Below are 18,266 nucleotides of genomic sequence, written 5' to 3' on the forward strand. Positions count from 1 at the left end.
AGGGTCGGGATGCCGGCTCGGAGTTAGAGATGAGTCACTGCTGAGAGCGGCTGCAGTAGCTGAGCAGTGGCAGCAGAGAGGCAGACGTGAGCTGAGGGCCCAGAGGCAGGCAGGTGAGAGCAGGGAGCTGGAGCAGCTGCTGGGGAGGCAGTGGGAGGGGCCTTCCTGGTCCCCAGGCTGCTGGGCAGGCCAGAGGCCCTGAGACCCACGGGCAGCGGAAGGCAGGGGGAGGAGGGAGGCAAGAGGCCAGCTTCCACTGTGGCCAGGTGGTGTGGGAAACAAAGGGCAGGGCGGAAGGTAAGGCCAGCTGGGGTTGGCTGAGGACACCTGGAGGCTTGGTTGGCCCAAGAATGAGACTACCCCCATACGCCTTTCTCCAGCATCTCTGAGGGTTCCCAAGGAACATGGCTGGCAGCCGTGAGGTGGTGGCCATGGACTGCGAGATGGTGGGACTGGGGCCTCTCCGGGAGAGCGGCCTGGCTCGTTGCAGCCTCGTGAACGTCTACGGTGCTGTGCTGTACGACAAGTTCATCCGGCCTGAGGGAGAGATCACCGACTACAGAACCCGGGTCAGCGGGGTCACCCCTCAGCACATGGTGGGGGCCACACCATTTGCTGTGGCCAGACTGGAGGTGAGTGAATGCCAGTCCAGCAGGGGCTACGGAAACCACCCCTCTCCCACTTCCCTGGCTCCTTCCCCCTGGTGCCCATCTGTGACCTGTGACCCTACTTGTAAGATTCCCACAGTGCTGTGGGAGAAAGCTGCTGGTGTCTCCAACCTTCAGAGAACCTTAGACTCAGATCTTAGATCTTAGCTCTATCTGGATCTGGTCCCACTTGCCGGTCTTAAAATGGGGAAACTGAGTCCGGTCTGACAGTCGCCCACACAGTGACTTGGGGTCTACATTCTCCATTCTTCCCTCTACCCCAGGCTGCCACTAGTGAGACCTGTGGGGAAATGAAGTGATTCTTGGCTGAGGCCCCAGCAAGAGGCTTTGGCCCTCCCAGTCCTGGAGAAAAGGCCCCGAGCCTCGTTAGCTGAGGGTGGACCTTGCTCCCAGGCTAGCGTTCTGACCCAGACCAGGCGGTTTGCTCAGTTTGAATCCTGAGTTTGTGGTCCAGGGATTTCCTACACGCTTGCCCTTTAGCTGATTATGAGGTCATTTCCAGGTCTTATTTTCGGTTTCTTTGAATTACTGAGTGGAAAGCAAAACTTAAAAGGTGTCAACAGGGTTAGCCACCCTTGGGAAATCTCAGAAGGGCAGGCGAGTTTGTCAATTTCTAGATGCCATGGTACATTTGAGGAAGTCCAAGGTTCCTCTCAGCAACACACACTCAGTCTGTGCCAGGCTCCAGGTGCTAGGGATGAAATGACAACAATAGCTACTATTGACTGAGCGCTCACTATGTACTGGCCGCTCCCCCAAGCACTGGCCATTCCTGAACTCATTCACTCCTCACAAACAGCCCTGCCAGGTGGGTTCTCAGGAGCTGTTACCGCAGAGTTAAGAGGGTCAGTTTCAATCCTGGCTCCCATTCCTTAGCAGCTAGGTTACCTTGGGCAAGTTACTCAACCACTTTGTACCTGGTAAAAGAAGGATACTAGCAGTAGCAACTTTGTTGGATTACTGAGAGGATTGAGAAAGGGTCTAGAGAGAGTGCCTAATAAAGTACTCAAAAAAAGTTAGCTGCTGGCTGGGTGCAATGGCTCACATCTATAATGCCAGCACATAGGGAGGCGGAGGTGGGTGGGTAGCTTGAGCTCAGGAGTTCGAGACCAGCCTGAGCAACATGGAGAAACGCCATCTTTTTAAAAAGAAAAAATACCAAAATTAGCTGGGAATGGTGGCACATGCTCCAGCGGCTGTTATTGCCTGAGCCCAGGAGGTTGAGGCTACAGTGAGCCAAGATGGCACCACTGCACTCCAGCCTGGGCAACAGAGCCAGAAAAAAAAAGTTAGCTATTGTTTCTTCTGAGCTGCAGCCAAAGATCACTGGTTGGTTCACAGAAAAAAAAAAAAAAAAAAGTTAGCTATTATGATTTTTTTGTTGTTTTATTTATTTATTTTTAACCCGAGTCTCACTCTGTCACCTAGGCTGGAGTGCAGTGGCGCCATCTCGGCTCTCTGCAACCTCTGCCTCCTGGATTCAAGTGATTCTCCTGCCTCCGCCTCCCAAGTAGCTGGTATTACAGGTACACACCCACCAAGCCCGGCTAATTTTTTTGTTTGTTTTTGATAGATAAGGGACTTCACCATGTTGGCCAGGCTGGTCTCGAACTCCTGACCTCAGGTGATCCACCCACCTCAGCCTCCCAAAGTCCCAGGTGTGAGCCACTGAGGCCTGCCATGATTGTTTACCTTATTATCCCCATATGACAGATGAGCTGGGGCTCGCTTGATTATTAGTTTGTTAGTGCTGCCATAACAAAGCATCACACATGGGGTGGCTTAAACAACAGTAACGCCCTGTCTCTGGGTTCTAGCGGCTGCAGTCTGAAGTCTAGGTGTCAGCCGGGTTAGTTCCTTCTGAGGGTCGTGACTGGGAATGTGTTCCCTGTCTCTGTCTCAGATTCTGGGGGTTGTTGGCAAGCTTTGGGGTACCTTGACTTGTAGATGCCTCACTCAGCTCTCTGCCTTCATGTTCACATGGCATTCTCTCTCTGTGTGTATGTGTTTGTGTTCAAACTTCCTCTTTTGATTTTTAATTATTTTTGAGTTGGAGTCTCGCTCTGTCACCCAGCCTGGAGTGCAGTGGCACGATCTGAGTTCACTGCAACCTCTGCCTCCCAGGCTTACGTGATTCTCCTGCCTCAGCCTCCAGAGCAGCTGGGACTACAGGCGTAAGCCACCCACCACACCCAGCTAATTTTTGTATTTTTAGTAGAGCTGGGGTTTCACCATGTTGGCTAAGCTGGTCTCAAGCGATCCACCCACCTTGGCCTCCCAAAGTGCTGGGATTACAGGCATGAGCCACCGCACCTGGCCAGCTTCCTCTTTCTTTTTGATACAGAGTCACTCTGTTGCCCACGCTGGACTGCAGTGGCATGATCTCAGCTCACTGCAACTTCTACCTCTTGTGTTCAAGTGATTCTCCCACCTCAGCCTCCCAAGTAGCTGGGATTATAGGCATCTACCACAATACCTGGCTAATTTTTGTATTTTTTTTTTTTTTTTTTGAGACAGAGTGTCGCTCTTGTTACCCAGGCTGGAGTGCAATGGCATGATCTCGGCTCACCGCAACCTCCGCCTCCTGGGTTCAAGCAATTCTCCTGCCTCAGCCTCCTGAGTAGCTGGGACTACAGGCAAGCGCCACCATGCCCAGCTAATTTTTTGTATTTTTAGGAGAGACGGGGTTTCACCATGTTGACCAGGATGGTCTTGATCTCTTGACCTCGTGATCCACCCGCCTCGGCCTCCCAAAGTGCTGGGATTACAGGCTTGAGCCACCGCGCCCGGCCTAATTTTTGTATTTTTAGTAGAGATGGGGTTTCGCCCTGCTGCCCAGGCTGGTCCTGAACTCCTAAGCTGAAGTGATCTGCCCACCTTGGCCTCCCAAAGTGCGGGGATTACAGATGTGAGCCACAGCACACCTGGCCTCCAACTTCCTCTTTTTAAAAGGCCACCAATTGTATTGGATTATGAGCCACCCTATTCCGTTATGATGTCATCTTACCTTAACTAATTGTATCTGCAACAACCTTATTTCCAAATAAATCACCTTCTGAGCTACTGGGGGTTAGGATTTTAACACATGAATGAGAAAGAGAGGGACAGACTTCAAACCATAAACTGAGACTTCAAACCATAAACTTCCACTGTTAAGACAGTTGGAATATGGGACAGCTACTCAGGAATCCAAACTCAGGCTCACAGTCTCTAGAACCATGCCGGGGTCTCCAGCAGCCATATGCTGCTAGTAAGCTGAATTCAGACCTGGAGTGTGGCTACTTTGAGCTGAGATGTGCTGTAAGTGTAAAGAGCACACTGGATTTTTTTTTTTTTTTTTTTTTTTTTTAGACAGAATCTCGCTCTATCCCTAGGCTGGAGTGCGGTGGCGCGATCTCAGCTCACTACAACCTCCGTCTACCAGGTTTAAGGGATTCTCCTCAGTTGGCCTCCCAAGTAGCTGGGATTACAGGTGTGCGCCACCACGCCTGGCTAATTTTTGTATTTTTGGTAGAGACAGGGTTTCACCATGTTGGCCAGGCTGGTCTTGAACTCCTCACCTCAAGTGATCCAACCACCTCAGCCTCCCCAAAGTGCTGGGTTTACAGGCGTGAGCCACTGCATCTGGCTGAAGGCTTGTATTTTAAAAAGAGACAGGCCAGGTGCAGTGGTTTATTCTGTAATCTCGACACTTTGGGAGGCCAATGCAGGAGGATAGCTTAAGCCCTGGAGTTTGAGACCAGCCTTGGCAAGATGGTAAGACCTCCTCTACAAAACAAAAACAATTAAAAATTAGCCAGGCATGGTGATGCGTATCTGTAGTCCCAGCTACTCAAGGAGGCTGAGGCGAAGGATTGCTTGAGCCCAGGAGTTCGAGGCCGTACTGAACTATGATCATGCCACTGCACTGCAGCCTGGGTGACAGAGGGAGACCCTGTCTCTGTTAAAAAATACAATTAATTGAAAAATTTAAAAGAGCCATAAAATGCCTCAAAACTTTTATACTGATTACCTATTGAAATGATTGTATTTTGGATATGTTAGTTATATAAAACATTAAAATTAGTTTCACTTGTTTACTTTTTACCTTTTAAAATATGGCTGTTGGGTGATTTAAAATTACATTTGTGGGCTAGGTGTGGCGGCTCACACCTGTAATCCCAGCACTTTGTGAGGCCGAGGCAGGTGGATCACTTGAGGTCAGGAGTTCAAGACCAGCCTGGCCAACATGGTGAAACCCTATCTCTACTAAAAATACAAAAAACTAGCTGGGCATGGTGGTGGGCACCTGTAATCCAAGTTACTCAAGAGGCTGAGGCAGGAGAATAGCTTAAACCTAGGAAGCAGAAGTTACAGAGAGCCAAGATCATGCCACTGCGCTCTAGCCTGGGCAACAGAGGGAGATTCCGTTTAAAAAAAAAAAAAAAAACATTTGTGGCTTGCATTATATTCTATTAGACAACACTGTTCTAGAAGTGCAGGTTGACTAGCCCTTATCTGAAATGCCTGGAACCAGAAGGGTTTCAGATTTTGGATTTAGGGTTTTTTTTTTTTTTTAATTTTGGAATATTTGCATCATACTCATTGGTTGAGCATCCCAAATTTGAAAATCTGAAATTTGAAATCTTTGAGCGTCATGTTTCCTTCTGAGCATCATGTTGGCACTCAAAAAGCTTAAGATTCTGGAGCATTCGTAATTTGGGATGCTCAGCCTCTATCAACAGGATAGTGGGGGACTGCTGGGGATGGGCACAGTACCTCAGCGTGCTTCTGGGAAGACTCTGAGGCTGGTGGCATTTGAAAGGGGTGGAGGAGAGTCTGTGTAGGCAATTAAGTGGGCCATAGGGAGCCATTGGAGATTCTTGAACAATGGCATGGGAGGATAAAAACCAGTTTCAAGAAAACTAGAATGGAAGTACCATGCAGGATGGACAGGAGTGAGAAAAGAGATGATAATAAGAGTCGGAGATACTAGAGAGCGGTTACCAGGGCCTGCGTCATCTTTGACAGACAGAGAATTGGAGTGAAGAAAATGTTAGGACAGAGGAGATCAGTGGAGAGTCACAAAAAGGGGAGGGCAACATGTGGAATAAGTGGGGGTCTGTTCAGGTGCTGATGGGAGGCCCAGGGACACTGCAAGGAGCTCCCCACCCTCAGATCCCCACTGAGCAGTCAGGGTGGGCAGTATGTCCCTTTCCTTTCTCCTTGTCCCCAGTTTCCCTCTCCATCAGAGAGACAGAAAGGGGCAGAGGAGCCCCGAGCAGGGGAAAGGAGGCAGTAGAGCAGTGCCTCTCCCCGTCCCTGTACATCCAGACCTGGAAAACCGCAATTCCCTGGGCACCCTTGAGCACTGGCCTAGGGGCCTGGACACCTCAGTCTTCATCCAGATTTCGTGCAGAAATCCTTTTGTTTCTCAGAGGCTATGCCAGGTACAACACTTTAAGCGTGTGACACAGAACCCAGCTCAGACTGGGCACTTGACAGCCACTGAAGGATGAGTCAGGAGTCTGAAGACCAGGCAGACCTTTAGAACCACATCGAGCTTCCCAGTTCCTGCTCTGTCACCTGTCGGTCTGTACAATTATCAGCAAAGTTCTTGAACCTTTCTAAGGCTTCATTTACTACTAATAAAAGAGGACTCGTAGTGCCTCCTCCCCGGTCTCATGCGGGTTGGACGCGGTGATGTGGGCTGTGGCCCTGAGCGCAGTGCCTGGTTCACGGCTGATATTTGCTAATTGCGCCCATGGAGACAGAAGGGCAGAAACCCAGTCCCCTCTCCAATTTCTCTTGGGAACTGTGGTCTTAGATGCTGGCCCTCATTTTCTGCCGGCTGTACCTGATGTGTGTGCTACCCCTCTCTCCCACCCTGCTGTCAGAGAACTTCCCAAACCTGGTTCAGATCGTGGCTGTCTCCCCTCATTCAAATATCTCCTGTGGCTCCCTATTCCCTAAGGTCCCCCCAGCTGAGCACCCAGCAGTCATACTCTCCAAACCCTTATCTGCCTGCCTTTCTCGTCCACTGCCTACCATGCATTTCAGCCAAATCCTATTCCCTCCTATCCCCCATCCCTCTCCCCAGAAATACCATCATTCTGGCAGCCCCAGGCTAGAAGAGACCTTTAGGATGCACTTCCCCACTCCTGCCCACCATCCCTGCCCCACTGGTCCCTGTTCCCTGGCCCTCCTTGCTGCTGCTCATGCACTCTGTAGCTTGTCCATCCACCCACTGCATCTGCTCGTTTCCACAGCTCTTACTATACACTTCATCTGCCCCCAGACTGCAACCTGTGTTTTGCACACAGGTGACCTGAGAATGTTTATGGGATTGAAGTTGAACGGATTTTCATAAATACAAGAGTTCTGGCGGCTGCAGGGAGTAAAACTGCGTCTGCCCTAGTGTTGGCCTTTGCTGTGGAGATGCAGTGAGGCACAGCCGCGAGGGTGGGGAGCAAGCGCCCTGTCTTTACACCGGGCTGCCTGTGGATCCAATCCCAGCTTTGCCTCTGGATTGTTCTGTGTCCTCTACCTTATTTTTCAGCCTCTCTGTGCCCCGCTAAGTAGGATCCTCTGTAACATAGAGATGACTAAACAGTACAGGTGTATCCAGCCCCGTGGCCCAGGCACTGTTCTCCCCACCACAACCCTGGGAAGTGGTTAACTAGTCCAGCACTCCCATTTTATAGATGAGGAGGCTGAGGTACGAAACTGAGTAAACGGTCTAGGAAGGGGTAGAGCAGAGACTCCGATTCTGGCTCCAGAGCTGGAGCTGTGGTGTTCAGATCCTATGCTTAGTGTGTGTGAGTGCGCTCTGTAAATGCTAAGTGTCCAATGTATGTAAGAGGCATGAGTGGAAACGTGGCTCATAATAGTCATCATCTGTCTCTGTGAATGAGGACACTGCGTGTCATGTTGTCGGAGGCTCTGGAGACAGTCTGATCCCATTCATCATCCATAGGTTTTAATCCCAAAGAGATCAGGTTCATGGGCCCCCAAATGAACCGAGGGCCCCCAAAGGGCAGTAGCCTAACAGCCCTTTTATGAGACCACATAAGGCCAGGTGACACCTGTCAGGTGAGTCTAGGGTTGGCCAGTCCTTGGTTTCATGTAGGGATTTTTTTTTTCTTTCTTTTTTTTTTTTTTTGAGACAGAGTTTTCGCTCTTGATACCCAGGCTGGAGTGCAATGGCAAGATCTCGGCTCACTGCAACCTCCGCCTCCTGGGTTCAGGCAGTTCTCCTGCCTCAGCCTCCTGAGTAGCTGGGATTACAGGCACGTGCCACCATGCTCAGCTAATTTTTTGTATTTTTAGTAGAGACGGGGTTTTACCATGTTGACCAGGATGGTCTCGATCTCTCGACCTCGTGATCCACCCGCCTCGGCCTCCCAAAGTGCTGGGATTACAGGCTTGAGCCACCGCGCCTAGCGGGATTTTTTTTTTTTTCCTTTTTCAGACAGACTCTTGCTCTGTCGCCCAGGCTGGAGTGCAGTGGCGCAATCTCGGCTCACTGAAACCTCCACCTCCCAGGCTCAAGCAATTCTCATGCCTCAGCCTCCCAAGTAGCTGGAATTACAGGCATGTGCCACCACGCCCAGCTAATTTTTGTATTTTTAGTTAAGCAGGGTTTCACCATGTTGGCCATGCTGGTCATGAACTCCTGGCCTCAAGCAATCCTCCCGCCTTGGCCTCCCATAGTGTTGGGATTACAGGTGTGAGCCACTGCGGCTGGCTATGCAGGCATTTTCCAAAGGCCTCTCACCTCTCTGTCTCTTCCCCGGAGTAATGAGTGTGCCCAGCCAGCAGCCAGCAATAAACTAGCCCATGGTGGCCAGGAGGCTCTGGGGAGTCCCAAGTCTGCCCAGGAGCGCTAGCACTTCAGGCCACTGATGTGAGTGGGGCCCCCCACTCCATCCTTTTTCATTGATTGCAATGTGGTGCCATTACTTCTATAATGTAAGTGCTTATGATCTTCCGACCTCTCTGTGTCTGACCATTAGCTAGAGGGGATATTTAGCAATGTCGGGAGACATTTCTGGTTGTCACAGTGGCTAGCATCTAGTGGGTGGAGACCAGGGAGCTGCCAAACATCTCACGATGCCCAGGGCAGCTCCCGCCCCTGCCACATACACAGAACAAATAAGTGTCTGGCCCCACATGGCAGCAGTGCTAAGGCTAAGAAACCATGGTCTATAGAGAGCTCCACAAATCAGACTCTCAGCACAGGAGGGAATCCATGCACTGGAGACTGGCATCCAGAGAGGGGCAGTGATTTGCCCAAGAACACACAGGAAGCTACGACACAGATCAGTGCTCAAACTCAGGGGTCCCATCTGGTGAGTTCGTTTTTCTTCTTCCTTTTAAAAAATCTAATGGTGATTTTTAGTAACTTGTAAATCACTTTTGTGAGTTAATGTTCTTTTAACGTCAACGCGGTACAATGAGGGGCATCTACCCCGGAAAGCACCGTGGTTGCGGACACAGATGCAGACAGAAAGGAAGTCATGGTAGCTTGTGAACAGGGAGAGATTTCAGCTGTAGCCAGCCCGGTAGCCCTTGCACAGGTGGGAGTGTCCTGTTGGGGCCCTGCCACCTGGCAGATCTCTCTGGGGCTCGGCCAGATGAAGGAGGAAGGCTTCACTATACAGATTTGCCCCAGGGTAAGCGGCCCTGTGGGAACCAGGTGCTAGCCGCAGGCAGGGACACCACAGGAGCTTGGCAGGGGACAAGAGCAAAGCAGGGGGGCGGGAGAGCTGGAGTCACTCCAGAAGGTGAGAGTAAGGGACCTGGTTCTCTGCAAGAACAGCATTGTTCAGGGCCCCTTACTCATGCCTCCTCTCCCGGCAGCCAAGAATGAATGAATGGGTACATGAACAAATGAACGATGGATGAATGAATGCATGATGGAGGCAGCAGGCTCTGAACTGCTCAGCGGGATTCAGTGCAGAGATGTGCAGACTTCTTAGACAGGAGGAATCCCCTGAAATAGTTGCTGACACCCTCCCTGGAGATTTCAATTTAATGGGTCTGTATAGGGTCTGGCCCTCCTGGATTTTTGGATTGGGCACATCTGTGGAATACTTGGAGAGGGGCGGAAACACAGTGGAAGGTATATGCAGGCAGACAGCCACACCTGGCCTGGCACTCCCATGCTTGTGACCTGTGCACACCGCCCTGCACCCTGCTTTGCTGGCGGGTCAGATGGTATGATAGTCAGTGCCGTATAGGGCTGTTACTGAGTGCCAGTGTGTGCCTGGTCACGCCTGGTCCCTTGGTCCTCAGTAGGTGCTAACAGTCACAACTACAGTAACAATGACAGGGTCATGTGGATCCAGATACTGCACTGCAGCTTTCAGCTAACCAGCTGTGTGACCTGGGCAAGCCCCTTAACCTCTCTGATCCTGAGCTCCCCTCTCTGTAAAATGGAATTAAGAATACTTTCATTGAGGAGCTTCATGATGAGGTAAGGAAAGTGCCTGGCATAGCACCAGGCTGCTAAGAGATCAATAAATGCCCATCCCCCAGCCCCACCCCCTTTCTTTCCAGGAATTTGAGAGACTCCTTCCCCTGTGTTGGGAAGTGGCAAAGTCTGACACACGTGCCTCATGACACTGACTCAGGGCAGACCCTGTGGCCAGCAGGTCACGCAGCCCCGAGGCCGGCTTGTCAGTGCCCTTTCCCGACTCCTGGGCTCCAGCAGGTGACCGACTCCTTCCCTTTTCAGACCTGCCTCAGAAAGTCCATGGAGCCCTGGCTGCTATTGGGCCACTCAAGCCTCACCAGTCTTGGCTCTCACCTGACAAATGGGAAAACTGAAGCTCAGAGGGTCTTTGACATCCCTGAGGGCACACAGCAAGTTCCAGCAGTCTCTTTCTGCCAGTTCCGGAATCTTTGTCCCAAAGAGTTGGTGTCTCTCTGCTAAATGGATGGTTTTGTTCTTTCCCTTCTTCCTCTTCCTTCCTCGGCCTGTCCTCCCCCTCTTCCTCGGTTTGTCTCATGGCAAGTCCCACAGTGCCTCATGTAGACCCCCCTTCCCCTCCCTGGACTCTCAGGCTCAGGAAATGATGAGTTTCCCGGGAATCTACATCATGATGACTCGTTCCTTCTGTGTCTGGGCCTGGCTGAGGCTACTGCTGGGATGGTGGATGAGTTCCTTCAGGGCTTTGTGTGAACTGGGCCTGAGCCAAGCCCCTAGATGGGGAAAACAGGCCACATTGTTCTGGAGCACAAAGGACGTTAGCGAGAAAAAGCACGTGACCCAAGGCCACCCACACACCCACATCTGCACGCCCTGTGCCATTTCTGCCCACTGCCAGGTGCTGGGCGGTTTCCTCCGCACTGTTTCCCTTGAGCTGCTGCTCTGAGGTCGTGTGCCTGTTGTCATCTTTTAAAGCCTCGATTTTTAAAAAATTGTACTTCAGGTTCTGGGGTGCATGTGCAGATCATGCAGGATTGTTGCATAGGTACACACATGGCAAGGTGGTTTGCTGCTTCCATCCCCCGTCACTTATATCTGGCATTTTTCCCCATGTTATCCCTCCCGAACCTCCCCACCCCCAGCTGTCTCTCCCGTAGCCCCCGACAACGGGCCCCAGTGTGTAATGCTCCCCTTCCTGTGTTCATGTGTTCTCATTGTTCAACACCTACCTATGAGCGAGAATATGCAGTGTTTGGTTTTCTGTTCTGGTGTCAGTTTGCTGAGAATGATGGTTTCCAGATTCATCCATGTCCCTACAAAGGACAAGAACATCCTTTTTTATGGCTGCATAGTATTCCATGGTGTATCTGTGCCACATTTTCTTTGTCTAGTCTACCATTGATGGGCGTTTGGGTTGGTTCCAGGTCTTTGCTATTGTAAACAGTGCTGCAGTGAACATATGTGTGCATGTGTCTTTATAACAGAACGATTTATAATCCTCTGGGTATATTAAAGCCTCAGTTTTGTCGCCATTTCCCAGGTGACCCTAGCACACTCAGGCTTGAGAAGCGCTGCTGTGGGTCAGGGCGGCATGCCTTCATTCTCCAGCACACTCTCCCTAGTCCTCTAAGCAGAGCATGGGCTCTGTCCATCTTCTCTCTGAGCCTCATTCTCCTGTCGTTGCCAGGGCAGAACATGTAAAAGGGACCACATGATGTCCCAGGAGGCCACTGGCCATCTAGAAGGAGAAACAGGCCACCGGGAAGGTGTTAGCCACCAGAAGGCTCTTTCCTGGGGCACAGGCTAGGGTCGAGGGCTACATGCAGAGGAGATGAAGGCTGTCATGGAGCTGTCCAAAGGGGGCCTGAACTAGCCATGAGCCACCCCTTTCCCTAATAAAGCTCGCATCTGTTCTATTTTCAGGTCCCCTTCCCATTCTCTCCAACGGCAGCTGAGTTAAAGCAAGCTGACTGGCCTGCGTGACCAGAGCAGAGCAGACTGTCCATGTGGGAGGCGAGGCAAGGGACGTGGGGCTGGGGCCCTTGCAGCTGAGCCCCCGGGCAGGTGGAAGCCTGGAGTGGTCATTCATGCTTCTAGCCCGGTGTGGCAGTGGCAGGCAGGCTCTGGATTCAGCCCACTGGCTTCAAGGCCTGGCTGCCACTAGCTAGCTGTGTGACTGTCCCAGTTATCAAATGGTGCTTAGCAAATCACACTAAAACGTACTGATTCAAACAATGTTAATATGTGTTTCGCTCAGCCACCTGCAGTTTGGGCAGATGCTCTGCAGTGGAGACAGGCTGTCAGTTAAGGCACCTTGAAGGCTGGGGGCTGGACCCATTGGAAGGTTTGCTTGCCCACCTGTGTGGTGGCTGGTGCTGGCCTGCTGTGGCCACGTCACTGTCTCGCTGGCTCCTCCCCATGGTCTCTCCAGCATGGCGGCTTTGGGGTGGTCAGCCTTTTATTTATTTATTTTTTTTGAGACAGAGTCTCGCTCTGTCGCCCAGGCTGGAGTATAGTGGCATGATCTCAGGTCACTGCAATCTCCCTCCCATGTTCAAGCAAATCTCCTGCCTCAGCCTCCCAAGTAGCTGGGACTAGCCACCATGCCCAGGTAATTTCTGCATTTTTAGTAGAGACAGGGTCTCATCATGTTGTCCAGGCTGTTCTTGAACTCCTGGCCTCAGGTGATCCACCTGCCTCAGCCTCCCAAAGTGCTGGGGGTTACAGACGTGAGCTACCATGCCTGGCTGGTAGCTGGACTTCTTATAGAACTCTGGTCCTGGAGAGAAGTCACAGAAGTCATATAGCCCAGCCCAGATGCAAGGGGTAGGGAGTTTGATTCCATCTTTTTTAAGAAGAGTTTCAAGGAATTTGCAAACTTTTTTTTTTTTTTTTTTTTTTTTGAGACGGAGTTTCGCTCTTGTTACCCAGGCTGGAGTGCAATGGTGCGATCTCGGCTCACCGCAACCTCCGCCTCCTGGGTTCAAGCAATTCTCCTGCCTCCGCCTCCCTAGTAGCTGGGACTACAGGTGTGCGCCACCATGCCCAGCTAATTTTTGTATTCTTAGTAGAGACGGGGTTTCACCATGTTGACCAGGATGGTCTCGATCTCTTGACCTCGTGATCCACCCGCCTCGGCCTCCCAAAGTGCTGGGATTACAGGCGTGAGCCACCGCGCCCAGCCGCAAACTTGTTTTAAAATCATCAGTGTAAGCTTAGGCATGTTACTTCTCTGCATGTCAAATTTTTCCTTTGTAAAACAGTCCAATGCAGCACTCCCTCCTCGCTGTTGGTTTTCTGTGGCTGCCTTAGGAAACCATCAACCATCAACGTGGTGGTTCATAGCCACACAGATACATCCTCCTACAGTTCTGTAGTTTCGAAGTTCAGCGTGTGTCTCTCTGGGCTCAAATCAAGGTGTCAGTGGGGCTAGGTCCCTTCTGGATGCTCTGGGGAAGAATCCATTTCCTTGCCCTCTTTGGCTTCTAGAGGCTGCCTGAATACCTTGACTCACGGCCCCTCCCTCCATCTTCAAAGCCAGCCACAGCCTGTTTGCCTCACGTGGATTCCCTCTGACCTCCACATGTAAGGACCCTTGAGATGATATTGTGCCCACCTGGGTAGGCCAAGCAATCTCCCATTTGAAGGTTAGCTGATTAGCAACCTAAATTCTGCCCGAAACTGTAATTCCTCTTTGCCAGGTAATGTATTCACACATCCTGGGGACCAGGGCGTGGACATCTTTGGGAGGTCATTATTCCGCCCACCACAGTAGAATTGTTGGGAAGATTAAACAACATAATCTACATGACGTATTTTGACGCACGCTTGGCACCCGGGAAATACTCAGGACGTACTAAGCACTGCTCCTATACAGTTCAGCTCCTGGAAAAGTCCAGACGGGCTTTTGGCACAGACTGAAGCTATCGAGTGTGAGGAGGGACCTAGTCCAGTCTCCTCTTTTCAGAGATGATATATTTGAAGCCCAGGGAGAGACGATAATTTGCCCAAGGTCACACAGCCAGCCCCAGACCTACCTCGAAGATGCTGGGTCATGTAGGGGTGGGCACTTGTCTTCCTGGCCAGATCCTGCAGCTCCTGAAAGGCAAGCTGGTGGTGGGTCATGACCTGAAGCACGACTTCAAGGCGCTGAAAGAGGACATGAGTGGCTACGCCATCTATGACACGTCCACCGACATGGTGCTGTGGCGTGAGGCCAAGCTGGACCACTGTAGGCGCGTCTCCCTGCGGGTGCTGAGCGAGCGCCTCCTGCACAAGAGCATCCAGGTGAGCACTTCCTCGCCCTTCCCCCTCCCACTCCTTCCCCTCACTCTTCTCCCCTTTCTCTTTTTTTTTTTTTTTTTTTTTTTTGAGGCAGAGTTTCACTCTTGCTACCTAGGCTGGAGTGCAATGGCGCGATCTCGGCTCACCGCAACCTCCACCTCCTGGGTTCAGACAATTCTCCTGCCTCAGCCTCCCGAGTAGCTGGGATTACAGGCACGCGCCACCATGCCCAGCTAATTTTTTGTATTTTTAGTAGAGACGGGGTTTCACCATGTTGACCAGGATGGTCTCGATCTCTTGGCCTCGTGATCCACCCGCCTTAGCCTCCCAAAGTGCTGGGATTACAGGCTTGAGCCACCGTGCCCGGCACCCTTCTCCCCTTTCTTCCTCACCCTCTTCCCCCTCGCCCTCCTCCCTCTCCTCCTTATCCTCCTCCATTTCCTCCCCCTCCTCATTGTCCACCTCCATTTTCTGCCCCTCCTCCTTCCCCTCCTCCTCGCCCTCCTCCCCATTCCTCCTTGCCCTCCTCCTCCTCCCCTCCCTCCGCCTCCTCTTCCCCTTCCCCCTCCCCTGCCTCCTCCGGGCAGCCTGCCCGAGGCATTGCTGGCAGGTCCTGCTGTGCCTGGTCCCTGGCAGGTACTGTACATGTACAGTAAGGATGAGGGCAGGGAAGGGAAAACACCCAACAAAGGTTTGCTTTTGTTGTTGAAATCAAGCCAGTTATCCTGTGGGGAGTGAAGCTTGATTCCACTATATAACTCTGAGCAATGGTGTAAAACACGCACCTCACCTCAGATGCGTCCCACAGCAGGACCCAGGGAGCTGGGATATTTGTGCACCATCAGCCACAGCTGCTGCTGCTCCTGGGCACTGATTCCGCAGCACTTCTGGCTGGCAGGCAAAGCAGGCAGGAAAAGGCATGCGGATGCGGGGGTTGGGAGTTGACCCTGTAGGAAGGGCAGAGGGAGAGGGGCCAGACACTAAGAGCCAGGGCTGCACACAGGAACCCTCCAGGTCAGGCGTCCTCAAACTTTTTACACAGGGGGCCAGTTCACTGTCCCTCAGACCGTTGGAGGGCCGCCACATACTGTGCTCCTCTCACTGACCACCAATGAAAGAGGTGCCCCTTCCTGAAGTGCGTTGGCGGGCCGGATAAATGGCCTCAGGGGGCCGCATGCGGCCCGTGGGCCGTAGTTTGGGGACGCCTGCTCCAGGTCAACAGCTCTTTCTGAAACACCTGCTTGCTGCCAAGCTGCGCCAAATCCTGGGGGTGTAGGGTAAGCAAGACCTGTCCCTGTCCTTGAGCTCTTGGTTGGTTGGGAGATGGCCCTTAACCAGGTCATCGGCATACATGGTAGAATGTCTGACGGAGGGAAGGGCAGTGCTCTGGGAGCAGGATGAAGGATGGAGCTGGCAGGGCTGGAGACCAGGTCTGAACAGAGCCTGGAAGGTCTTAGTCAAGGAGGGCAGAGGAGGGCATATGGAGTGGGGTCTGGGTGAGCCAAAGCCTGAGAGGCTGGGGGAGGGGCTGGGGAGCAGGGAGCCCGCCCTTACCTGCTGGCAGGAACTGTGGGAACCCTGTCCCGAGCAGGGAACAGGCCTGGGTCTGGCCCTCTCTGTTAGCCTCGGGGCACATAAGGCACATAAGGCCCAGGCAGGGCTTTTCCTGGAGCCCTTGTCACTCTGTGGCTCCCATGCCCAGGGGCCCCTCCCAGCCTCTGTCCCTGGGCTCATTAAGCCTGGTTGTTCCAGAAGCTCAGAACCCTGCTAGGCAGCTCTTGCTTGCACTGATGCTCCTAGAAACCAGCCCTCTAGCCCCCCTCATATGGGCAGTGGTGCTACTGATCACCGTGACCGCAGCTGACCCACAGGACGCAAGGAGCTAACACGGTAGAGTGGTCACAGTTGGGCAGGGACGTTACTGCCCCCTGAGGGAGTGAAACGGCAGGCCTGGGGCTCCGGGCGGAGCTGCATGCATGGTGGATGGGGCTGCACAGAAAGGAAGGACGCTGCCATCTGTCAAGCCCTGTGGAGGGTGCCCGGCAGTTGGCATGCTCTCATTCCAACCTCTAAGGCAGGTATCATCAGGCCCATTTTACAGAAGAGGAAACAGAGGCCCAGAGAGGAAAAGTGGCTTGCTCATGGTCACTTATGCCCACAGGGGAGCTGGGAACCTGAACCTGGGTTGGTCTGATTCCACATCTGGGGCTCTTTACCTCCCCGCTTGGTGATGAAGGATGCTGATGCTGCATTCTGCGTCTGTGCTTGGCTTCCTTCTCCGAAGAGCAGAGTGGTAGAGCACGTAACCTCCCCGTGCCTCAGTCTCCTCGTCTGTCAAGCAAGGATGGTGACAGAGGCAGGTATGCAGAGGCAGTATGGACGACACCACCATGCTACCTGCTTGCGATAAGGGTGTCCAAGCCAAAAAATGAAACATTAAAAAATAATACAGTGTAGTAAAGGCAACGAGAAAAAGCCTTTTTGAGTGGCCACCGTACCAGGTGTCCCCAACGCCCTGTCTGCAGTGCCCGGAAAAGGAGCCGCTGTGAGAACAGGAAGGCCTCTCTCGACAGAGGGATACCAAGAAGATGCAGCCAGGTTCAACAGCCCAATGGCTCCCGTGCTGGGTAGTGGCCAGGATACCAGGCCTGAGCAGGGGGCATGAAGGGAGAAGACAGGTGACTGGAGTGAGGACTTGCCCCACATACTTGCCTCTATGGGATACACATCTTAGCTCCACAACTGGCTGGCTCGTGTGTGAGCCTCAGTTTGACTGTCAGTGAAATGGGGGAATAAGTGTATCCAACTCAGAGGTTTAACTGCAGCCTAGCGCACAGAAGAGGTGGTAAATGGTCATCGCGTCTCCTTTGAATGGACTGAGGGCTCCCTGACTCCCACAGCACCATCTCCATAAGGTCTAGGCTCCCGATGTTGGCATTCAAAGCCTTCAGTGATAAATCCAGGCCCACTACCCCTCCCCACACTGTCTTTCACACACCCCCGCCCCCGCCCTTGCAGCTCTCTTATTTTATCTGCACATGCTCTCCCCACCTCTAAACGCTTGCAGCCTTTCCTCTCGACACTGACGTCCTGTGTTCCCTCTGAGCAGCCCTTCCCCGCGTCCCTAGCTGGAGTTCCTCACTCCCTCCTCGGTGTTCTGAAGCTCCCTGTTAGAGTTGCTGGAGCCACTGTGTGTATCTGACAGCAAGTCAGCAGCCTCTACTTCCCTTGCGGGACTGCCGGCAACTTGAAGGCACAGCCTGGTTCCCAGGCGGCTGGATTTTGTGCCCCTGGCCCCAGAGCTGCAGTGAGTCTCCCAGTTCCAGAGTGTCAGAGGCCTGGAGAGACTCACCCACTGACCCACGTGGGGACTCTGGAAATCGGGATGTGAGCAGGGAAAGCCCCGACACGGGGCCTCTGAATTCAGCCTCATCCCAAGTCCCCACTCTGTACTTGTGTCTGCAGAACAGCCTGCATGGACACAGCTCAGTGGAAGATGCGAAGGCAACGATGGAGCTCTACCAAATCTCCCAGAGAATCCGAACCCGCCGAGGGCTGTCCCGCCTGGCTGTGTCAGACTGAAGCTCCGTGCAGCCCGTTCCCCAAGGACTAGAGGCTTTCGGCTTTTTGGGACATCAACTACCTTGCTTTTGGAAAATACATTTTTAATAGTAAAGCGGCTCTGTGTTTTCTCTACGCCATCCCTGGGTCCTCTTCTTGTTCTTTCTTTCTCTCTGAGCTGGGTTAACCGTGGACGGGACACAGTCTGTGTCAGTCTGTGTGATATTGGGAGAATGAAGTCTTATGAGGGGGAGGTGGGCAAGTGTCAATTTGCTTAATACCTTGAATCCCGTGCGTCCAAAAAGTGGCTTGGGAATCTAAGTAGCACGTGGCTTAATTAT

General features: G+C 52.5%; 1 protein-coding gene across 2 annotated transcripts; it reads left to right on the top strand.

The window, feature by feature from the left end:
- The first annotated feature begins 404 nt into the window (after positions 1–404).
- ISG20 (interferon stimulated exonuclease gene 20) lies at positions 405–18,040 on the top strand. 2 transcript variants are annotated; one of them, XR_012517830.1, is made up of 4 exons: positions 405–632; positions 14,167–14,367; positions 16,526–16,724; positions 17,830–17,911. XR_012517830.1 is itself a non-coding variant. In XM_039480100.2 (3 exons), exons 1-3 carry the CDS (start codon positions 405–407, stop codon positions 17,944–17,946), a joined length of 546 nt encoding a protein of 181 aa, XP_039336034.1. In that variant the 3' UTR covers positions 17,947–18,040. The 2 variants fall into 2 exon arrangements, 1 of the variants encoding a protein (XP_039336034.1); XM_039480100.2 differs by lacking the exon at positions 16,526–16,724 and having other exon boundaries at positions 17,830–18,040.
- The last annotated feature ends 226 nt before the right edge of the window (positions 18,041–18,266 follow it).

Source organism: Saimiri boliviensis, chromosome 5, assembly GCF_048565385.1.
Source record: "Saimiri boliviensis isolate mSaiBol1 chromosome 5, mSaiBol1.pri, whole genome shotgun sequence".
NCBI classification, from domain to species: domain Eukaryota; kingdom Metazoa; phylum Chordata; class Mammalia; order Primates; family Cebidae; genus Saimiri; species Saimiri boliviensis.